General features: G+C 44.4%; 1 protein-coding gene across 6 annotated transcripts in view; it reads left to right on the top strand.

Annotated features, from left to right (window-relative positions):
- LOC137337159 (PACRG-like protein) overlaps positions 1-19,701 on the top strand; it is an 83,927-nt gene that overhangs the window by 60,029 nt on the left and 4,197 nt on the right. For all 6 annotated transcript variants that reach the window (XM_068001736.1, XM_068001761.1, XM_068001752.1 and 3 more), the window contains 3 exons: positions 2,628-2,718; positions 7,777-7,911; positions 14,866-14,973. In XM_068001736.1, the coding sequence (XP_067857837.1) occupies positions 2,628-2,718; positions 7,777-7,911; positions 14,866-14,973 (334 nt within the window). The remainder of the gene's footprint in view (positions 1-2,627; positions 2,719-7,776; positions 7,912-14,865; positions 14,974-19,701) is intronic.

Genomic DNA, 19,701 nt, shown 5'->3' with positions numbered 1-19,701 from the left:
TTATTTATATTAATGATTTGGATGAGAATTTAGGAGGCATGGTTAGTAAGTTTGCAGATGACACCAAGATTGGTGGCATTGTGGACAGTGAAGAAGGTTATCTAGGATTGCAACGGGATCTTGATAAATTGGGCCAGTGGGCCGATGAATGGCAGATGGAGTTTAATTTAGATAAATGTGAGATGATGCATTTTGGTAGATCGAATCGGGCCAGGACCTACTCCGTTAATGGTAGGGCATTGGGGAGAGTTATAGAACTAAGAGATCTAGGAGTACAGGTTCATAGCTCCTTGAAAGTGGAGTCACAGGTGGATAGGGTGGTGAAGAAGGCATTCGGCATGCTTGGTTTCATTAGCCAGAACATTGAATACAGGAGTTGGGATGTCTTGTTGAAGTTGTACAAGACATTAGTAAGGCCACACTTGGAATGCTGCGTACAGTTCTGCTCACCCTATTATAGAAAGGATATTATTAAACTAGAAAGAGTGCAGAAAAGATTTACTAGGATGCTACCGGGACTTGATGGTTTGACTTATAGGGAGAGGTTAGATAGACTGGGACTTTTTTCCCTGGAGAGTAGGAGGTTTAGGGGTGATCTTATAGAAGTCTATAAAATAATGAGGGGCATAGATAAGGTAGATAGTCAAAATCTTTTCCCAAAGGTAGGGGAGTCTATAATGAGGGACATAGATTTAAGGTGAGAGGGGAGAGATACAAAAGGATCCAGAGGGGCAGTTTTTTCACTCAAAGGGTGGTGAGTGTCTGGAACGAGCTGCCAGAGGCAGTAGTAGAGGCGGGTACAATTTTGTCTTTTAAAAAGCATTTGGACAGTTACATGGCTCTCTCTGCCTTCCGGATGTTTCTGCCTCTCTCTGTTTTTTTTCTCTGTTTTTTTTTTCCCTGTTTGTTTTTTTGTTGAATGTGTATTCGGGGGTTCTGCAGGTGACACCTCTCTGTCTGAACACGGTGATTGCCTTGGCAACGGGCAGTTGCAGGGGCAGTCTGTAAACACCATGTATTGTTCTATATGTATAAATGCGTAGGCTTCAAGGAGCTCTTGAAACATTTGCCTGAGGAAGGAGAAAATCTCCGAAAGCTTGTGAATTTAAAATAAAATTGCTGGACTATAACTTGGTGTTGTAAAATTGTTTACAATGGGTAAGATGGGTATAGAGGGATATGGGCCAAGTGCAGGCAATTGGGACTAGCTTAGTGGTATAAACTGGGCGACATGGACATGTTGGGCCGAAGGGCCTGTTTCCATGTTGCAAACTTCTATGATTCTATGAATGATCTAAACTGCCTTTGAATCACTCTTTAGTTGCTATTATTTTGTATAATGTATGCTGATAATTTTATAGAGTAGTTTTTATGTCATTTTGTGTGATGATCAAAATTACTGTTATGACATCATTACTGCTATTGCATCAAGAAATTAATTTACAGTAAGTTCTATGATGTGCTCTAAGATGTTTACAACTCTTTCTTTAATTGATACCGTCAAAGCAGTCTGAAATATATAGTGTATTGAGTTTTGAGCATTAGATTCTGTAGAATAGGTAAATGCAGGAGGGGATTAACAATTAATAGAAATTGTTTCAAAATTGTATGATAAGTGGAGCTGATTATGCAATATCAATTTGATATCCTCATCAACGAATTACAGTGAGCTGTAGTCACTTCATTATTGTGTTGCAGAGGTCATGGTTACTCAATTCAAAAAAGGAACTATTATGACATCTAATGGTAGATTTTATGAATTTGCACTCCTGACATGGAGGTTCACTGCTAGGAATGTATAGCAGGACCCCCCCACCCAGGATTTTCCATTAATTAATTTTAATTTGTAATATATACCCTCTAATTAGTATCTACATACATGTCACTAGATTGAAACAAAATCATCTAGTAACTTTTATGGGAACAGAATTGAAGAAGTTGTATTGTGCAGCAGAAAGTAAAATAGTGGTACGATTCCTTTGTTGTATAATTAGCATGTACACTAAATAATACACTGTGCTATATTGATATGTGCATATCAATGCAATATCTACTTAACACTAGATTGAGGATTTGGTACACACTGAATCCCTGAAGTTTTCCTGTGTTGACTAGTGTGTATTTCGCATTAGTTCCATAGGATGGCATCTGAATGTTGGTGAAAGTACTTGACAGTTATTCTGTCACTGAGATTAAAAAAGAGGAACTGGGTAGAATGCAGGCCTTTCATCTCTGTCATTAAATTGTTCCCAGACTATTGACATAAAGATCGTCATTAACAGCTGCAAGGTACTCAACTGAGAGGGCAGTTCGTAGTGAGAGTGAGTCAGCAACATAAAATTGTGCACAATTTTGTGGTAATTGGCACTGAATTTGAATTCTTTCTTAGAGGTGACAAGGACTGTTGGAATAAAATCATATTACATTGCGCAGCAGGAGATCATTGTGTGAAATTGGAGGCCAAATACCTGGCGTGGGCAATATGGATGGCACAATATTCTGTATCTATCCTGTTATACCTAAAATTGTAACTGAAATGGAGAACGTGTTTCATTTCTCAATCAGTCTGGATGAGCACACTAATTCAGATAAATATTATTGTTTCATGCACAGCTTTTTTTCACCAGGTTGTTTCATGGTTCAGTCAGTCATAAACTGCAGTGGGAGCAGCCACCAGAGACCGTTGTCTTTGACCCTCTTCTTATTACCTTAGCTGAGGTAAGAATGGCCCAGGTTTCACTATGCCTTTATTCTATGCTTCACTAAACCATGTGGCCTCCAGCATCAAACCCTGGAGCACTCCAGTCAGTACATCTCTCCAGCCTGACATCACTTCTGTAACTAATACCTGCTGCCTTCTCTCTTTCAGCCAATTCCTTAAGCACATTCAAACTTTACCTAAGATACCACTGCCCTTAGCTTGTAAAGCAGCCCTTCATGCAGGATATTATAAAAGGCTTTCTGGAAGCCCAGGTGTACCTCATTAAAAGGCTTTCCAGTGTCCAACTTGTGATGTCACTCACTGAAACAAGGTTAAGGAGATTGATCAGACAGGATCTGTCTCTTGCGACACTGGTTGCCATTTATGAGCTTACTTTAATTTGGATAGTCCTCAAATCGGTCAAATTAATGATTAATTCCATTCTTTTGCCAGTTATCTAATAAGTTTGTAGTTACTTGGGTTTCTTTTGTCAACTTCTTTGAAAATAGGTGCTACGTTGGCTTCTTTCCAATTCAGTGGAACTTCCTGTAATCACTGACTCCTTCGCACTGACGTCAGCAATTCCTACATTTCATCCCTTATCTTACTTAGCGCACTCGGAAATATGCTACTTGTCTCCCTTCTGTGGCGGTTAACAAAGTCGACCCATCTAGCACAGCCTCTCCTCCACAGTCCACCTCTATGAGACTACACTTGCTTGGTTCTGGTCCTACATGTCCAAATGTAGCCAGCCAAATCTCTTGCCATTACCTCTGTTCTCACCCTTAAGTGGTCATCCTGCATCCACCCCGAGGTTCTAGCTTTAGTTTCTTCTTTTCCTCGTTGACATGTTGTTCCTTGGCAACATTTTCCATAGGTGTAGGGTCAGCTTCCACATGTATGTTGATATATAGTTTTACCTCTCCACTACCACCCTTGACTCCACAACCACCACTTGCTATCAGATTAATTGTCTGACATCAAGTTGTGAATAAGCCAGAAATTTCTCCAACATTAGCATGACTGAAGCCATTCTGTTTTGCTCCAGCCAAGAACCCCATGCCTTTGTTCCTGACTTCATCCCGCTCCTGACTGGTTCAGTCTTTGAGCAATCAGTGTGCAACCTCGGTATCCTGTTTGACTTTGAGCTGAGCTGCAAACTTATCAAGGACTGCCTAGTTCCACCTCAGTCACACGCTATCATCTTTATCTCATCTCATCTCTGCCACCGTTGAAACTATTACCTCTAGATTCTACTTTTCTAGCAATCTCCTCGCTGGCCTCCTGAATTCCACTCTATCCAAAAGCCAATTCATACAAAATTCTTCATTGTCTCCTCATTCCTTCAGTGCAATTAATTCAAAATCCTCATCCCCATTTACAAATCCTTTCATAGTCTCACTCCACCCTACCTCAATAACTTCCTCCAGTCCTATGTTCCAGCATGTGCCCTTTCGTTTTCTAATTTTGGAATCCTGTACATTCCCTTTTACCTACCCCCTGTTCTGTCATCGGTGGCAGAGCCTTTAACTGTTTTAGCCCTAGTCTTTAGAATTCCCTTCTTAAACCACTTTACCTTGCTATTTCTCACCTCTCCTTTAAAAGTCATATCAAAATCTATCAATTTGACCATACTTTCAGTTAATTCTTCTCTCTTCTGTTACTGTTAGTGTCTCTTCTCCTCTTTGAAGTGCCTTGGGATGTTTAGTACTAAAGATGCTTTATAAATGCACGTTTTCTCATTCTCATCCTCCCCTTTCTCCTTCCCCTGCTTTGTCCTCCTTTATATCCTCTTCCTTGCCTTCCTCTCCTTCTCCCTGTCTTTTGCATTTTCTTCTTCTTCCTCCCCTGCCCACTTTTGTGCCCACCCACCTTTCTAGTCAGTATTGGTAGCTGGAGGCAACACCTGTCCCTCTTTTGGCAGGCGCATTTAAGTAAGGCTGTAATGAACTGATGACATCACACAATCCATTTTCTGTCATTCCCACTTCAGTTGCACTCAGTCACAAGCACACCACTATGAAACAGGCATACAGATTAGCCCGACAGTGAGATCCATTCAGCCACCAAAGATATTATAGAGAACACATTTGCATGTTGCAGGATCACTTCTGGTGAATGGATCGATGTGGGGATAGTCTGCTGTTCAGTCCAGCAAGTGTTTCTAGGATTATGTTGGTGCGCAGTATGGGATGGTTGAGTTGACATTGACTGTCCTGATCACCTTGTGCCACTGCTGCTTTGCTGCATGCCAAAAAATCTCTTTGTCCTTTGCCTGACTTCTATACCTGCACCTGTGATCCTGCAGGGTCCTGCAGATTTTCTTCAAGTAGGCAAACTTCCTGTTGTGCATCCAAAACAATTTTTTGTGTTGTGGCCCCTTTAAGATGGCGCAGGTCCTTAGATTGTGCAACAGACTAATTTTGCCCCCAAATAGTGAGCTCCCAATGAGTTCCAAATCTGCTCCACCATTTTTCAGCTTGGGATTTTGCCTAAGTAGAATATTTAGATTTTATACTTTCAAAACAGATGTAGAGAACTCTGACTGTGACGAGCTAATTCTTGTTTCATGTTGAGATGCACTTTTAATTGTATCAGTTCACACTCATCAGACATCTTTTACATGGGAAGATTTTCCCTGCCCTCCAAATAATTTCAAACCCACTCATCAAAAATTAGTTTGCGATTTTGTTACACACAGCACACACCGAAAATCTTCTCCTTATTTATAATTTGTGGCTTAGCAGCACAAAAAGTCCAATTTTTTTTCTGTTACAGATTATTCCTCTTCATTTAAAATGTTCAATACATCTAATGATTTAGATATGATTCATAGAACTCCTGACATACTCATTGGTAAAATGTAGCTGGGTTTTTAAAGCAATCCTATTTTAAAATTTAGCTTTCAGACTTTCTACATCTGGGATCCTCAATAGATTCCAAAGGTTTATTTTCTCAAATTGCCCTGCACCACTGATAGCGTCCTTTTTTGTTAATGGTAAGAGACAGGGAGAATGACGCACAAGCAGAGACCATAACTTATGAGCATCACTCTTCCCTGTGTTTTTTGGTGGTTTGTTGCCAGTCCCTGACGAGCCCACTGAAAAGCCAGTACGATGGAAGCCCCATGTGTTGCGCTGCCTCTGACAGCTTACTTGAAGAATGCCCGGTGTTTTTATTCTGATATTATGTCACTACTCCAGCCCCGAGGACACATTGGCCCAGAAATTGCTATAAAAAGAATGGAGAGCTCAACAGTGCTCACCGTTGTTAGTGGTGAAATCGAGGAGCAAGTTCCAGCATTTGCGCATGCGCAATGAAACATGGAAAACTGAAATATGCTCCTTCTGGTTCGCCGGCGATATGACAGCTTAGAAGTAAAGGGCAGCTGGAGTCAGTGGAAACAATGGACCAGCGCCAACTTGCTCTTCTGCCCAGCTGGAAAGTAACTAATAATGCTACAAAACAGGTATGCTTAAAAATACCAGAACTTAAAATAAGTTTTAAACTAAGTTTTAATGATTGCCAAACAACTAAAAATTAACTTTTTAAATGTAGAGACTCATTACTCAATATTTTAATAGTTTTTGGTCATTACATTTAAAAAAAATAAAACTTTAAAAAAAAATGTTCCCTTCTGTCTCTTTTATTTAATTCAGTTATTTCTTACCCTTTTTTTGCTGTCTATAATTGTTTTTACAAATGATTTTAGTGTTGTACCTTTCCTGAATTTTACGTTCCAGCTTGTGGAAACTGTTTGCAGCTAGTCAAAAATGCTGCAATCTGATTGGTCGAGGGGAGAGAGTGATCCTCTTGCTTCTCCCTTGGGTCCTCGCCTCACTGGAACTAACGCTGGGCTCTTCTCAGCTTCCTATTAGAGGAAGTGCCCGCAGTAAAGACAGTGGTAAGTTAGTGGGTTAGTATAAATTTATGGAGCAGTGAGCACTGTTGTTTCGTCGCTCCGAGCAATTTCTGGCCCATTGTCAGTGTGGAGGAGGTTTCCAGTGGCATCTGAAACCCCTTTTTTCCTTGGGTTTCAAAAATTGTCTTCGGAGGCAGCATAAAACTATGGCTTTGATCCTACTGGCTTTCCAGTGGGCTCGTTAGAGACTAGCAGTGCACTGCAAAAAACAGAGGGACAATGGCGGCCGTGGGTCTCCCCTTGATCATCACTTTCCCTGTGCTTTACTATCAACACAAAAGTGCCGTAAGAGTTCAGGACACTTTGGTTTTGGCAATGTAAAGCATAGTTACTGATGCCTCTGTCACCCCTTATTACTTTGTTTCAAACTGCTAATAGGTAGCAGCCTGGGGCATACGTTTTCGTGTAGCATCTCTCTTATGATGACATTATGTATTTTTGCAGTCAACAGCCTACTGCCACTGGAGCAAAATTACATGAGCTGTAGGAGGAATTCTATGTAAACTATTTGTCCCCAAGCTGACTCTAACCAGCAATTTTAAAACATTAAACACTGAAATGAGGGCAACTGAGAACGTACAGATGTCGCTTCTAATAGGTGACATTTCAGTGGAATATGTTTCCCTTGTAAGGGTTTGTCAGTTGGATGGGAATACTTATAGGTACAATTTTAGAAAGACTTTCCTCGATTATTTCTTTAAAAGGTATAAGGTCAACAAACTCTGTTTTAAGACATAACCTGCTGACATTGTACCAATAATGTAATAATACCAAATAGCTGTTGTAACAGTATTAAATACTTGAAGTGTTTCATGTTTGTATACCATTAAAGTAGAGGTAATGAAGCAACACACCAGACGTATGTTATCTTGGTGATAAATCCTCTGTGGGGAAAGTCTACTATTTTAGTTATCAAGCATCTTCTCCCCCACCCAGTATAATATTGCAATAGAAGTTGCTATTGGATATCTCTCTGCATAGTGCATCAACGCATCAGCCTACTAAGATGTATAAAATGCTAACAAAGTTGTGAAATTGTTTTGACCACTGGGTGGGGTTGTTGTATTTTAAAGAGAACGCCTTGCTGAATCAAAAGGCAAATTTATGTTTGATAAAGCAGCTTTACATGATTTTTGCCTGTTTCCTTACATAGGGATTAAGAGAAACCAAACATCCTTATACGTTTGTGGCCAAGGAGGGTTTCAAAGAATTGCTGGAGATTGAAGATGCTGCTGAAAAAGCTATTCCACTAGTTCCAAAGGTGGTTCCAAAGTTAAAAGCTGCTCTGGTAAGTTTTTCAGTAGAACTTTCACAACTGAAAAAGTTAGGCATACAAATACTGACTAACATTCTGCATTTCTGTAATTTTATATATATTCCAGTTGGGTAATTTGTTTGAATTGGGATGTGAACATACACCAGTTTTGGCTCCACTGCAAAGTATTACCATAAAACTAGCAAAACATTCATTATCACAGAAACCAATATAGCATCAAATTCAAATTTATAGCCACTCTTCTATTTTTTCATAGTTTTATGTTGAGTATAATCCCAGGAAAATGTAAATGTCTCTGTATTTCCAGCTTGTGGTACATCTGGGCTTATGTACTAATAGCTTATTTTAATTAACCTAATTTCCACTCCAAAAGCTAAACCTAAGGCCAGAAAATGGATACAAAACATATTAGTAACCATAGTTTTTAGGAAACACTATTTTGGCTTTTTAATTCCCAAATAGACTACAGGTCAAACATTTAAATAAAAATATATATTTCATGTTTGACAAAGTGATGCAGAGATTGTGTGTGCGTGTATGCAACAGAATTATGGGCCCATAGTATGGCTCTATATTTGTGTTAGTCTGGCCAGAGAGGTGTGACTCCATATAAGGCTGATGTTGGGATTAAGGGTCAGCCACTAAGCATATGAGTACATACAGGTTTAACAGGTACGGCTGCATATGTGTCAAACTGAAGTGTGGGCTGAAGAGAGTGTATTTGTAATACAGAGTGATGAGGATGTAGTTGTGTGTAACTGGGACCATGGCATGTGTGAGACCAGGGTTTAGGCTGAAAGGTACAGATACATATATGTGTGATGGACAGCTCTACTCCCTGCAGAGCAAAGAAACAGTGCAACAACTTACACTTTTGTAGTGCTTGTCATGTGATGGCTTCTCTTCCCGCTCCTGCACGGTTACTTCTGGAGTCTCCCAAGGACCTATCCTTGGGCCTCTCCTATTTCTCATCTACATGCTGCCCCTCGGCGACATCATCCGAAAATACGTCAGATTCCATGTGTACGCTGACGACACACAGCTCCATCTCACCACTGCCTCTGATTTGTCACACTGCTTGTCCGACATCCAGTATTGGATGAGCAGAAATTTCCTCCAATTAAATATTGGGAAGACCAAAGCCATTGTCTTCTGTCCCCGCCACAAACTCCGTTCCATAGCCATCGACTCCATCCCTCTCCCTGGCTACTGTCTGAAGCTGAACCACACCGTTTGCAACGTTGGTGCCCTTTTTGATCCTGAGCTGTGCTTCCGACCCCATATCCTCTCCATCACCAAGACCACCTACTTCTACCTCTCTAACATCACCCATCTCCAAGCTTGCTTCAGCTCATTTGCATGCCTTTGTTACCTCTAGATGTGACTACTCCAATGCTCTCCTGGCCGGCCTCCCACCTCATACCCTCCATAAACTTGAGCTCATCCAAAACTCTGCTGCCCGTATCCTAACTCACATCAAGTATCGTTCACCCATCACCCCTGTGCTTGCTGACCTACATTGGCCCCCGTTCCGGGAACGCCTCGATTTTAAAATTCTCATCCTTGTTTTCAAATCCCTCCATGCCTCGCCCCTCCCATATCTCTGTAACCTCCAGCTCTACAACCCTCAGATCTCTGCGCTCCTCCAATTCTGGCCTCTTGTGCACCCCCGATTTTAATTGCTCCACCATTGGCGACCGTGCCTTCAGCTGCCTATGCCCTAAAGTCTAGAATTCCCTCCCTAACCCTCTCCGCCTCACTACCTCTCTCTCCTCCTTTAAGATGCTTAAAACCTACCTCTTTGACCAAGCTTTTTTTTTACCTGTACTAATATCTCTATGTGACTGGGTGTCAAATTTTATTTGATGATTGGTTCTATGATGCGCCTTGGGACGTTTTACTATGTTAAAAGTGTTTTATAAATGCAGGTTGTTGATGTTAACAAAAGTGCTCTATAAGCAGGGGGAAAGGTGGATGTTTAGCAGGGAGTAAAGGAAAACACGGGAAAGACTGAATGCACAGTTTGTAGGAGACATTTAAGGCCAAAAATCTTTCATTTACCTTACAGAACTGTTGTTCTCATTTTAGTTTAAGATAAATAAAATGGCATTACTGCCTCCAAAATTTTAAAGTTTAAAAAAGTGGCTTCCAAGGTTTCTCTGGAAGCAGCAATGTGAATACTTGATGCCAGCCACCATCTTTTTCTGGCTGTGGACATGCAGAGGGCTCAGACCAGCCATGCAGATTAGCAAAATACTTTTGTGCTTTCTGGCCTGTATGGGACTTTTCCAGCCATTGCAGAAAATGGATATAGAAGCTGTTAGAAATCATAGTTATGGGAACCAGTAATTTGGCAGTTCTTTTATTCCCAAATAGCCAGCAATATGTAGATCTTTGTGATCAATTTGCTACTGGTAATAAGGGGTGTTAATTTCGAATGCATTTCATTGCTAAGCTCTTGCAATAACACATAAAAGTGTCAGCATAGGTGCAATTATCATGGTAAAACTGTTGAGCAATGGTTCACATGTTAGGATAGACTTCTGCAAAACTGAAACCAACCTGCAGCTGTTCAGGATTTGATATCTTATTTTCAACAGAAGGATTAGTAGATCTAACTTCTTTGAAGACTTTTTAAAAATATTTGTTCACAGCAAAACTCTCTCCTCCATTTCTTATGATTATTTTTCTTTCATGCATGTGTAAAACTAAACATAATAGATGACTCTTAATGGAACCACCCGACACTGAATTCTTACGTCAGCATGTAGTTCTGTTACAGTACCATCATGAGTCAGGGTGGTAGATTGTGGGCTATGAAACTCCATCATGTTATTATAGGGATTTCTTTGAGGAAGTGTTACCCCAAGTAGACTGTGGTAAGTTATGACATGGGGCTCAATATTAGGAGGGAGGCGGGTTGGCAGCGGGGGGGTCGACTGGGCATGTGGGTAACGCGCCCAGTGAATTCGGGGTGCTCTGCACGCAATCGCAGCCTAATTGAAGGCACTTACCTTGGCTTCAGGGTTTCCCGTTCTAGACCTGCGCAGCAGGCGCACTGCAAACTCGCATCACAGGCTGTCAGCAGGAGCCCTATTTAAAGGGGCAGTCCTCCAATGCTCTTCCTGAAGCAAAGAACCAATTTTGGATCATGGAACAGGCCAGAGGCAAGGCTGCTCCAAGGTTCTCTGACTCCTCACTCCAGGTGCTGCTCGATGGGGCGAGGAAGAGGAGGGAAATTTTTTTCCCATCGGATGGGAGGAGGTGTCCTCCCTCCACTACCAAGAAAGCCTGGCTGGAGGTGGCTGAGGAGGTCACCAGCAGCGGCAATGTATCCTGGGTGCAGTGCAGGAAGAGATTTAATGACCTAACCAGGTCAGCCAAAGTGAGTATACTTACACATTCTCCCACACTCTGTCTTCCACATCACCTCCACCACCACACAACTCCTTCTGCACTGCCACCACAACGCTCTCGCATCACTCCTCACATCCACTCAACTATCATCCTTACCTTGCCTGCACGTACTCACTGCCCCAGTTCCCATTTGAACACTACCACGCATCCCAATCCTCATACAATCTCATGGCTATGTCTCACATGCACCCTCCCATGCATCTCCCTCAAGCTAACCCTCACCCACACCAATGCATGCCGCGGGTCACCATGCAACCATCACTCAATCACGCCTCTGTGTTTTGCCTTGATAGGAGAAGAGATGCCAGAATGCCCGGGAGAGGGCAAGGACCGGAGGGGCCCGTCACACGAGGTGGCCTTAACAGATGCAGAGCAGCAGGCACTTGAAATAAGCCGGACGCTGGAGTGCCTGTCCATTGTGGACGCCGAGACTGGGAGTGCACAAGTGGCTGGTGACAGAAATCTAATACTCAGTACTCATGATAGCGAATGATCTTAGCATCACTTGGCATCTGTAGCACCTCAACATCTGTCCACGTGCTTAATATTGCTTTTTGTTCTCTTGCAGGGCCATCTGCGAGTGCCATGATGGCGGAGGGCGATTCCTCAGAGGACCTGCCGGCCTCTGAGGGTGCATCGTCACATCTGAGCCAGCCATCCAACAGCACAGATACACACACCTCGGTGGGTTCCCGTCCTCACTTAGTTGGGCTTGCACATGGTGAGTCATCACGCACATGTGAGCACGAGCAGACCCTGGTGGCAGGGGCAGCCGTGGAGCGTCCGCGTTGGTGGGAGCACTCTTCTCCAGGCTCTGCTCAGCTGGACCCAGATGCTGAACCCTGGGGGCCAACCATGAAAAGGAGATTCATCGAGGGGCAGCAGCAAATTGCCGAGGTACTGGAACAGTTGCCACGCGCACTCTCCACAATCGCTTAGAGGATGGAGGAGTTCAACTCCTGCATGAGTGGAATACTATCATAGGGACGAGAAGGCATCTCTGAGATAGTGTCGCGGGTAGGTGCGGGAATGTCTGTGATGGAGGAAAGGCTAGCCTCCATCGAGCGTCAAGCACGGCTCAACAATGAGTCCATTCAGGCCCTGACAATGGCCATTCGGATTCAGGGTGAGCAACATTCTGCCGCCTTAAACAGGCTGACAGATACTTTACAACTGACCTTCCAAGGCTTCACACAAGTCCTCCAAACTGTCGTCCAGCAGGGTGGAAGGCGTAATGTGGGTCTGGGCCAGGAGAGGGATGATGGTGAAAGGGGACATGGAAGTGGGGACGCCACTCAAAGCGCTCCCACGTCTCACCCGTTGCCCCCATCTCAACCAGTACCCGCAATGCTGCCCCCTCTCCAGGTGGCCGAGTCTGCCCCTGCACAGGTGCAGGTGGAGCAGTCTTTGGAGGGGCCCTCACGGGCACCGAAACCCAGAGGGCGTCCGCGCAAAGCATCTCATCGGTCAGGGCATGGACAAGAGCAACCTGCCACTACCTCTGCTGAAGCCACAGGAGTAGCATCACGTAGGGGTTCCTGTAAACGTAAGGCGAAAGTTTTGTGAGCACAAAGGGGATGCACATGGGTGTAAGACAAAATGTCATGTTTTTGATTTATTTTTATTTGTTTGGCAAAAAATCATAAAAAATTTATCACCACTACTGCCACGTCTTTGCAAATCTTGTCTGGTTTGTGCAATAATTCCCTTTCCTGAGGATCACCATGAAGACCCACACCTGATGCTTCCCATTGTGTCACTGCAGAGTGGGTGTAGGTGTATTTGCAGGGCTCTTTTGTGCAGACGACTGAGAGACGCCGGCGATGTCCCCGGTGGCACACTAGAAGGATGCGGAGGAGAAGTTGTTGAGGGCAGTTGTGACTTTGACAGTGACAGGTAAGAAGATGGTGCTCGGGCCAGCCGGGAGCAGCTCGGCATGAAGGAGGCTGCAGATGTGTACGACTACCTGTTGAGTGACACTGAGCCTCCGTGTGCACTGCTGCTCAGAGAGGTCCAGGAAGCTGAGCCTCGGTCTGTAGACCCTGTGGCGAGGGTAGTGCCTTCTGCAACGCATCTCTCTCTGCGGTTGCCCTCCCTGTGCAGGTGGATGTGTCACAGCACTGTGTTGTGAGCTCCACGTGTCAGAGGTGGACGGCGTGGCCGGCGAGGCTGGTGATGCTGTTCGCCCTCCGAGGAGGTCATGACTGCAGCTATGGCGGCCCCCATTTGGAAGATGTACGTTTGAGGGGGTCCGCAAGGTAGGTAAATGTGTCTGCACACTGGGGTTGAGGTTGCAAGTTTGTGAATTTTATTGTTAGGAGGAGGGTGGTGGAGGCCAAACTTTGTCCACAGTGACAGAGTGGCCTCCTGCAATGAGTGAGGGTCCCCCCCGCCCACCACCCATCCCCTCCCACCTGTCAAATGAACCTTTGCTGCAAAACGTCCATTTCAACTGAGTGTTCCCCCCTAGGGGGGAAACGCTCTCAGTTTACATGAAAATCCCACCCCTCCTAAAATATCCTACAAATCAGGTCTGCTAACGACCTGAACTATCAAATTAATTGGTTTAAGTGGGATCCCGCCGGCTTTAATTGCCGGTGGGAGTCCCGCTTGCGGGGGCTGCGCGTGCATCTAAGTGCGTCACTGGAGAACCCGGAAGTGGGAAGGTTGGAGCCGGGCTCCGGACCCGCCCCGGAAATCCCCAATATCCGGAGCTACCCCCCGCCACGAGCCCACCCGCTCGGACGTCCAAAAATAGAGCCCATGGTGCATCTCAACTTCCAAAGGTCTTTAGATAAAGTTCCATATGAAAGATTATTAATTATACTCAAAGCTGTGGGTATTCAGGGTAAACCCTGGGTATGGGTAAGAAACTGGCTGAAGGGTGGAAAACGATGAATGCTCATTAGAGGAGTTATGTCAGAGTTGGTGGGGTGGAGAGGAGTACTGAGTGGGGTATTTCAGGGCGTATGTTCAAACTAGTAAGTGGTAACTTTAGAACTGGTTTCTTCACATAAAGAGTAATCAATGTGTAGAATAAACTTCCAGGTAGAGTAATGGAGGCAAAAACCATGAAATTATTTAAGAAACAAATGGATGCCACAATGGGTAGATGTTAGTATCTCTGGATGGATGAATTAAGTTAGGCTAAAGGTAATTCCTCATCCGTAATTATCTTGAGTACTACAAAAAAAAACTGTCCTGGTATGGTGTGATTGATGTTTGTGAGACTGAGGCATGAACCAATTATATAACTGGCGTATGTGAGAGAAACGGAAGTTTTACATAACTTAGGTTTGACGCTGTATGGAGTGATGGCATTACATTATTCCTTTATTTAAAAAAATTACAGGTCTCATTAACTGGTGTGTATGTGCTAAAATTATTTTTTAAGTATTTCTCCTTTATTACACGGTGCTACAGCTTTAGATAACATTAAGAAGAGTGTAGTTGGCAATGAAATTGCACAGTAGCTAGTTAATTATAAATCAATTTTCAGCCCTAGACAGTTGTGGAATCTTTTTAACGATGCTGCTTTTCTCCCTAAAGGCACATTCAGATGTTGAGATATTTGAGAGGGGATTACATGCCTTGGTCCAGCTGAGTGCTGTTGTTGGTCCTGCAGTAAATGACCATCTTAAACATCTGCTGACTAGTGTAAGTATCTGGAGTTGTATTTTAAGAGAATGTCCATCTGTGTAAGCTTCTATTGTGTTTCAATATCTTAATGCTGAATGCAGGATTAACAAATGATGAAGTTAGATTGTCTGCCTTTAGTGACCATTTCACCAAAAACATAGGACCAAAAATTCAGATTTTTTAAATGCCCATTCTAAAATGCATACTAAATTCTAGTAGAATTGGCTGCTGGCAGTAGATGTGCCCACCTCCAAAGTGGTGAATAGAGACTACAGCGCAGAAACAGGCCATTCGGCCCCAATGGTTTATGCCGGCATTTAAGCCCCACACATGCACTCTCCCGCCCCTCTTCATCTAACCCTATCATCATTTCCTTCTATTCCTTTCCCCCCATGTGCTTATCCAGCTTCCCCTTAAATGCATCTATACTAGTCGCCTCAACTACTCCTTGTGGTAGCGAGTTTCACATTCTTACCACTCTTTGGATAAAGTCGTTTCTCCTGAATTCCCTATTGGATTTATTAGTGATTATCTTATATTTATGGCCCCTAGTTTTGGTAGCCCCCACAAGTGGAAACATCCTACCCGCGTCTACCCTATCAAACCTTTTTGTTATCTTAAAGACCTCTATCAGGTCGCCCCTCAACCTTCTCTTTTCCAGAGAAAAGAGCCCCAGCCTCTTCAGTCTTTCCTGATAAGTATATCCTCTCAGTTCTGGTATCATCCTTGTGAATCTTTTTTGCACTTTCTCCAATGCCTGTACATCCTTTTTATAATATGGAGATCAGAACTGCACAGCACTCCAAGTGTGGTCTAACCAAGTTTCAATACAAGTTTATCATTACCTCTCTGCTTTTCAATTCTATCCCCCTAGAAATCAACCCCAGTGCTTGGTTTGCTTTTTTATGGCTTATTAACCTGAGTTACTACTTTTAGTGATTTGTGAATCTGTGCCCCTAGATCCCTTTGCGCCTCTACCCCATTTAAACTCTTATTATCCAATTTTAAACAATTTTACAACACCAAGTTATAGTCCAGCAATTTTATTTTAAATTCACAAGCTTTCGGAGGCTTCCTCCTTCGTCAGGTGAACGATGTGAAAATGAAATCCTCGAAATGAAATCGCATTTATAATTCACAGAACAATGCTTGGTGAGTACAGACAGTTTTTTCAACTGCCCGTTGCCAAGGCAATCAGTGTGCAGACAGACAGGTGTTACCTGCCAGGTCTCAGAATATACAAATCACCAAAAAAAACAACAAACAAAAAAAAACAGAGATAGAGAGGTAGAAACATAGAAAAGACAGCAACTGACCCGTTATATTAAAAACAGATAACATTTGTTCGCTGGTGGGGTAAACTGTAGCGTGACATGAACCCAAGATCCCGGTTGAGGCCGTCCTCATGGGTGCGGAACTTGGCTATCAATTTCTGCTCGACGATTTTGCGTTGTCGTGTGTCTCGAAGGCCGCCTTGGAGTACGCTTACCCGAAGGTCGGTGGATGAATGTCCATGACTGCTGAAGTGTTCCCCGACTGGGAGGGAACCCTCCTGTTTGGCGATTGTTGCGCGGTGTCCGTTCATCCGTTGTCGCAGCGTCTGCATGGTCTTGCCAATGTACCATGCTCTGGGGCATCCTTTCCTGCAACGTATGAGGTAGACAACGTTGGCCGAGTCACAGGAGTATGAACCATGCACCTATCGTCAATTTGTCCGACCACACCCTTCAACCAGACGAAATCGAAGTTCTCAGCCGAGGGCTCAATTTCTGCCCCACTACCAAAATGGACCCCACTAGTCTCGCGGCGGACACAGAGGAATTCATCAGGAGAATGAGGCTCCGGGAATTCTACCACAAACCCCAAGATTTCAGCAGCGAACCCAATGAGACAATCGACGATCCGGAACAGCAGACAGAGGGATCCGCGGTACAGCAACCGAAGAGGAAAGAGTCAAACTGGACTCCTCTGGAGGGTCGCTGCCCTCAGCTGGACATGTATGCTCAAGCTGTCAGGAAATGCGTCAATGCCAGATTCATCAGCCGCACTCACAAGACAGTCCAGAATGTCACCCGAGCACAACGCAATGCCATCAACGCTCTCAAGACCAACCGCAACATCGTCATCAAACCAGCAGACGAAGGAGGAGCCATAGTCATACAGAACAGAACGGACTATTGCAAAGAAGCATACCGACAACTGGACAACCAGGAACACTACAGACGGTTACCCGCAGATCCGACCAAAGAACACACCCACCAGCTCAACAAACTGATCAAGACCTTCGATCCAGACCTTCAAAGCATCCTACGCACTCTCATCCCACGTACTCCCCGCGTGGGAGACTTCTACTGCCTCCCAAAGATACACAAAGCCAACACACCCGGACGTCCTATCGTATCAGGCAACGGAACCCTGTGTGAGAACCTCTCTGGATACATCGAGGGCATCCTGAAACCCATCGTACAGGGAACCCCCAGCTTCTGTCGCGACACTACAGACTTCCTACAAAAACTCAGTACCCACGGACCAGTTGAACCAGGAACACTTCTCACCACGATGGACGACTCGGCACTATACACCAGTATCCCCCACGATGACGGCATCGCTGCGACAGCATCAATACTCAACACCAACAACAGCCAATCTCCGGACGCCATCCTACAACTCATCCGCTTCATCCTGGATCACAATGTCTTCACCTTCGATAACCAGTTCTTTACCCAAACACACGGAACAGCCATGGGGACCAAATTCGCACCCCAATACGCCAACATTTTCATGCACAAGTTCGAGCAGGACTTCTTCACTGCACAAGACCTCCAACCAACACTATACACCAGATACATCGACGACATTTTCTTTCTATGGACCCACGGCAAGGAATCACTAAAGAGACTACACGATAACATCAACAAGTTCCATCCCACCATCAAGCTCACCATGGACTACTCCTCAGAATCAGTTTCTTTCTTGGACACACGAATCTCCATCAAAGACGGGCACCTCAGCACCTCACTCTACCGCAAGCCCACGGACAACCTCACGATGCTCCACTTTTCCAGCTTCCACCCTAACCACGTCAAAGAGGCCAACCCCTATGGACAGGCCCTGCGAATACACAGGGTCTGCTCAGACGAGCAGGAACGCAATGGACACCTACAGACGCTGAAAGACGCCCTAGTAAGAACGGGATATGACGCTCGACTCATCGATCGACAGTTCCGACGGGCCACAGCAAAAAATCGCATAGACCTCCTCAGGAGACTAACACGGGACGCAACCAACAGAGTACCCTTTGTCGTCCAGTACTTCCCCGGAGCGGAGAAACTACGCCATGTTCTCCGCAGCCTTCAACATGTCATCAATGAGGACAAACACCTCGCTATGGCCATCCCCACACCTCCACTACTCGTCTTTAAACAGCCACCCAACCTCAAACAGACCATCGTTCGCAGCAAATTACCTAGCTTTCAAGAGAACAGCGTCCACGACACCACACAACCCTGCCACGGTAACCTCTGCAAGACATGCCAGATCATCGACACAGATACCACCATCACACGAGAGGACACCACCCACCAGGTGCATGGTTCATACTCCTGTGACTCGGCCAACGTTGTCTACCTCATACGTTGCAGGAAAGGATGCCCCAGAGCATGGTACATTGGCAAGACCATGCAGACGCTGCGACAACGGATGAACGGACACCGCGCAACAATCGCCAAACAGGAGGGTTCCCTCCCAGTCGGGGAACACTTCAGCAGTCATGGACATTCATCCACCGACCTTCGGGTAAGTGTACTCCAAGGCGGCCTTCGAGACACACGACAACGCAAAATCGTCGAGCAGAAATTGATAGCCAAGTTCCGCACCCATGAGGACGGCCTCAACCGGGATCTTGGGTTCATGTCACGCTACACGTTACCCCACCAGCGAACAAATGTTATCTGTTTTTAATATAACGGGTCAGTTGCTGTCTTTTCTATGTTTCTACCTCTCTATCTCTGTTTTTTTTTGTTTGTTGTTTTTTTTGGTGATTTGTATATTCTGAGACCTGGCAGGTAACACCTGTCTGTCTGCACACTGATTGCCTTGGCAACGGGCAGTTGAAAAAACTGTCTGTAATCACCAAGCATTGTTCTGTGAATTATAAATGCGATTTCATTTCGAGGATTTCATTTTCACATCGTTCACCTGACGAAGGAGGAAGCCTCCGAAAGCTTGTGAATTTAAAATAAAATTGCTGGACTATAACTTGGTGTTGTAAAATTGTTTACAATTGTCAACCCCAGTCCATCACCGGCATCTCCACATCTTATTATCCAAGCAGTATGTGGCCTCATTCTTCCTACCAGAATGTAACACCTCACACTTATCTATATTGAAATTCATTTGCCAATTACATGCCCATTCTGCAAGTTTATTAATGTCGTCTTGTATTTTGTCGCAGTCCTCTTCAGTATTTACTATACCCCCCATTTGGTTTGCATGTTTGCCAATGACAGGATAACGAGGACAAAAGGCGCTTGCGGCCAAGTAACTCCACAGTATGATGCTACTGCTTTAACAGCTGCAGCAAGGCCTACTAAAAATTTAAAGCAAGCCGACTAAGGCCTGTATCCCCATAAAACTTTGGAAGGGTTTACAGCATGATGGACTTCAATTCACTATCAGCCAGCTCCTCATGAACCACCTCTTCCTTAACAGTGTTCAGTGTCTCATTCTATGTTTCCTCATTTGTAA

This window comes from Heptranchias perlo, chromosome 1, assembly GCF_035084215.1.
Source record: "Heptranchias perlo isolate sHepPer1 chromosome 1, sHepPer1.hap1, whole genome shotgun sequence".
Classification (NCBI taxonomy): Eukaryota; Metazoa; Chordata; class Chondrichthyes; order Hexanchiformes; family Hexanchidae; genus Heptranchias; species Heptranchias perlo.
This window is presented reverse-complemented; position numbering and strand designations above follow the sequence as displayed.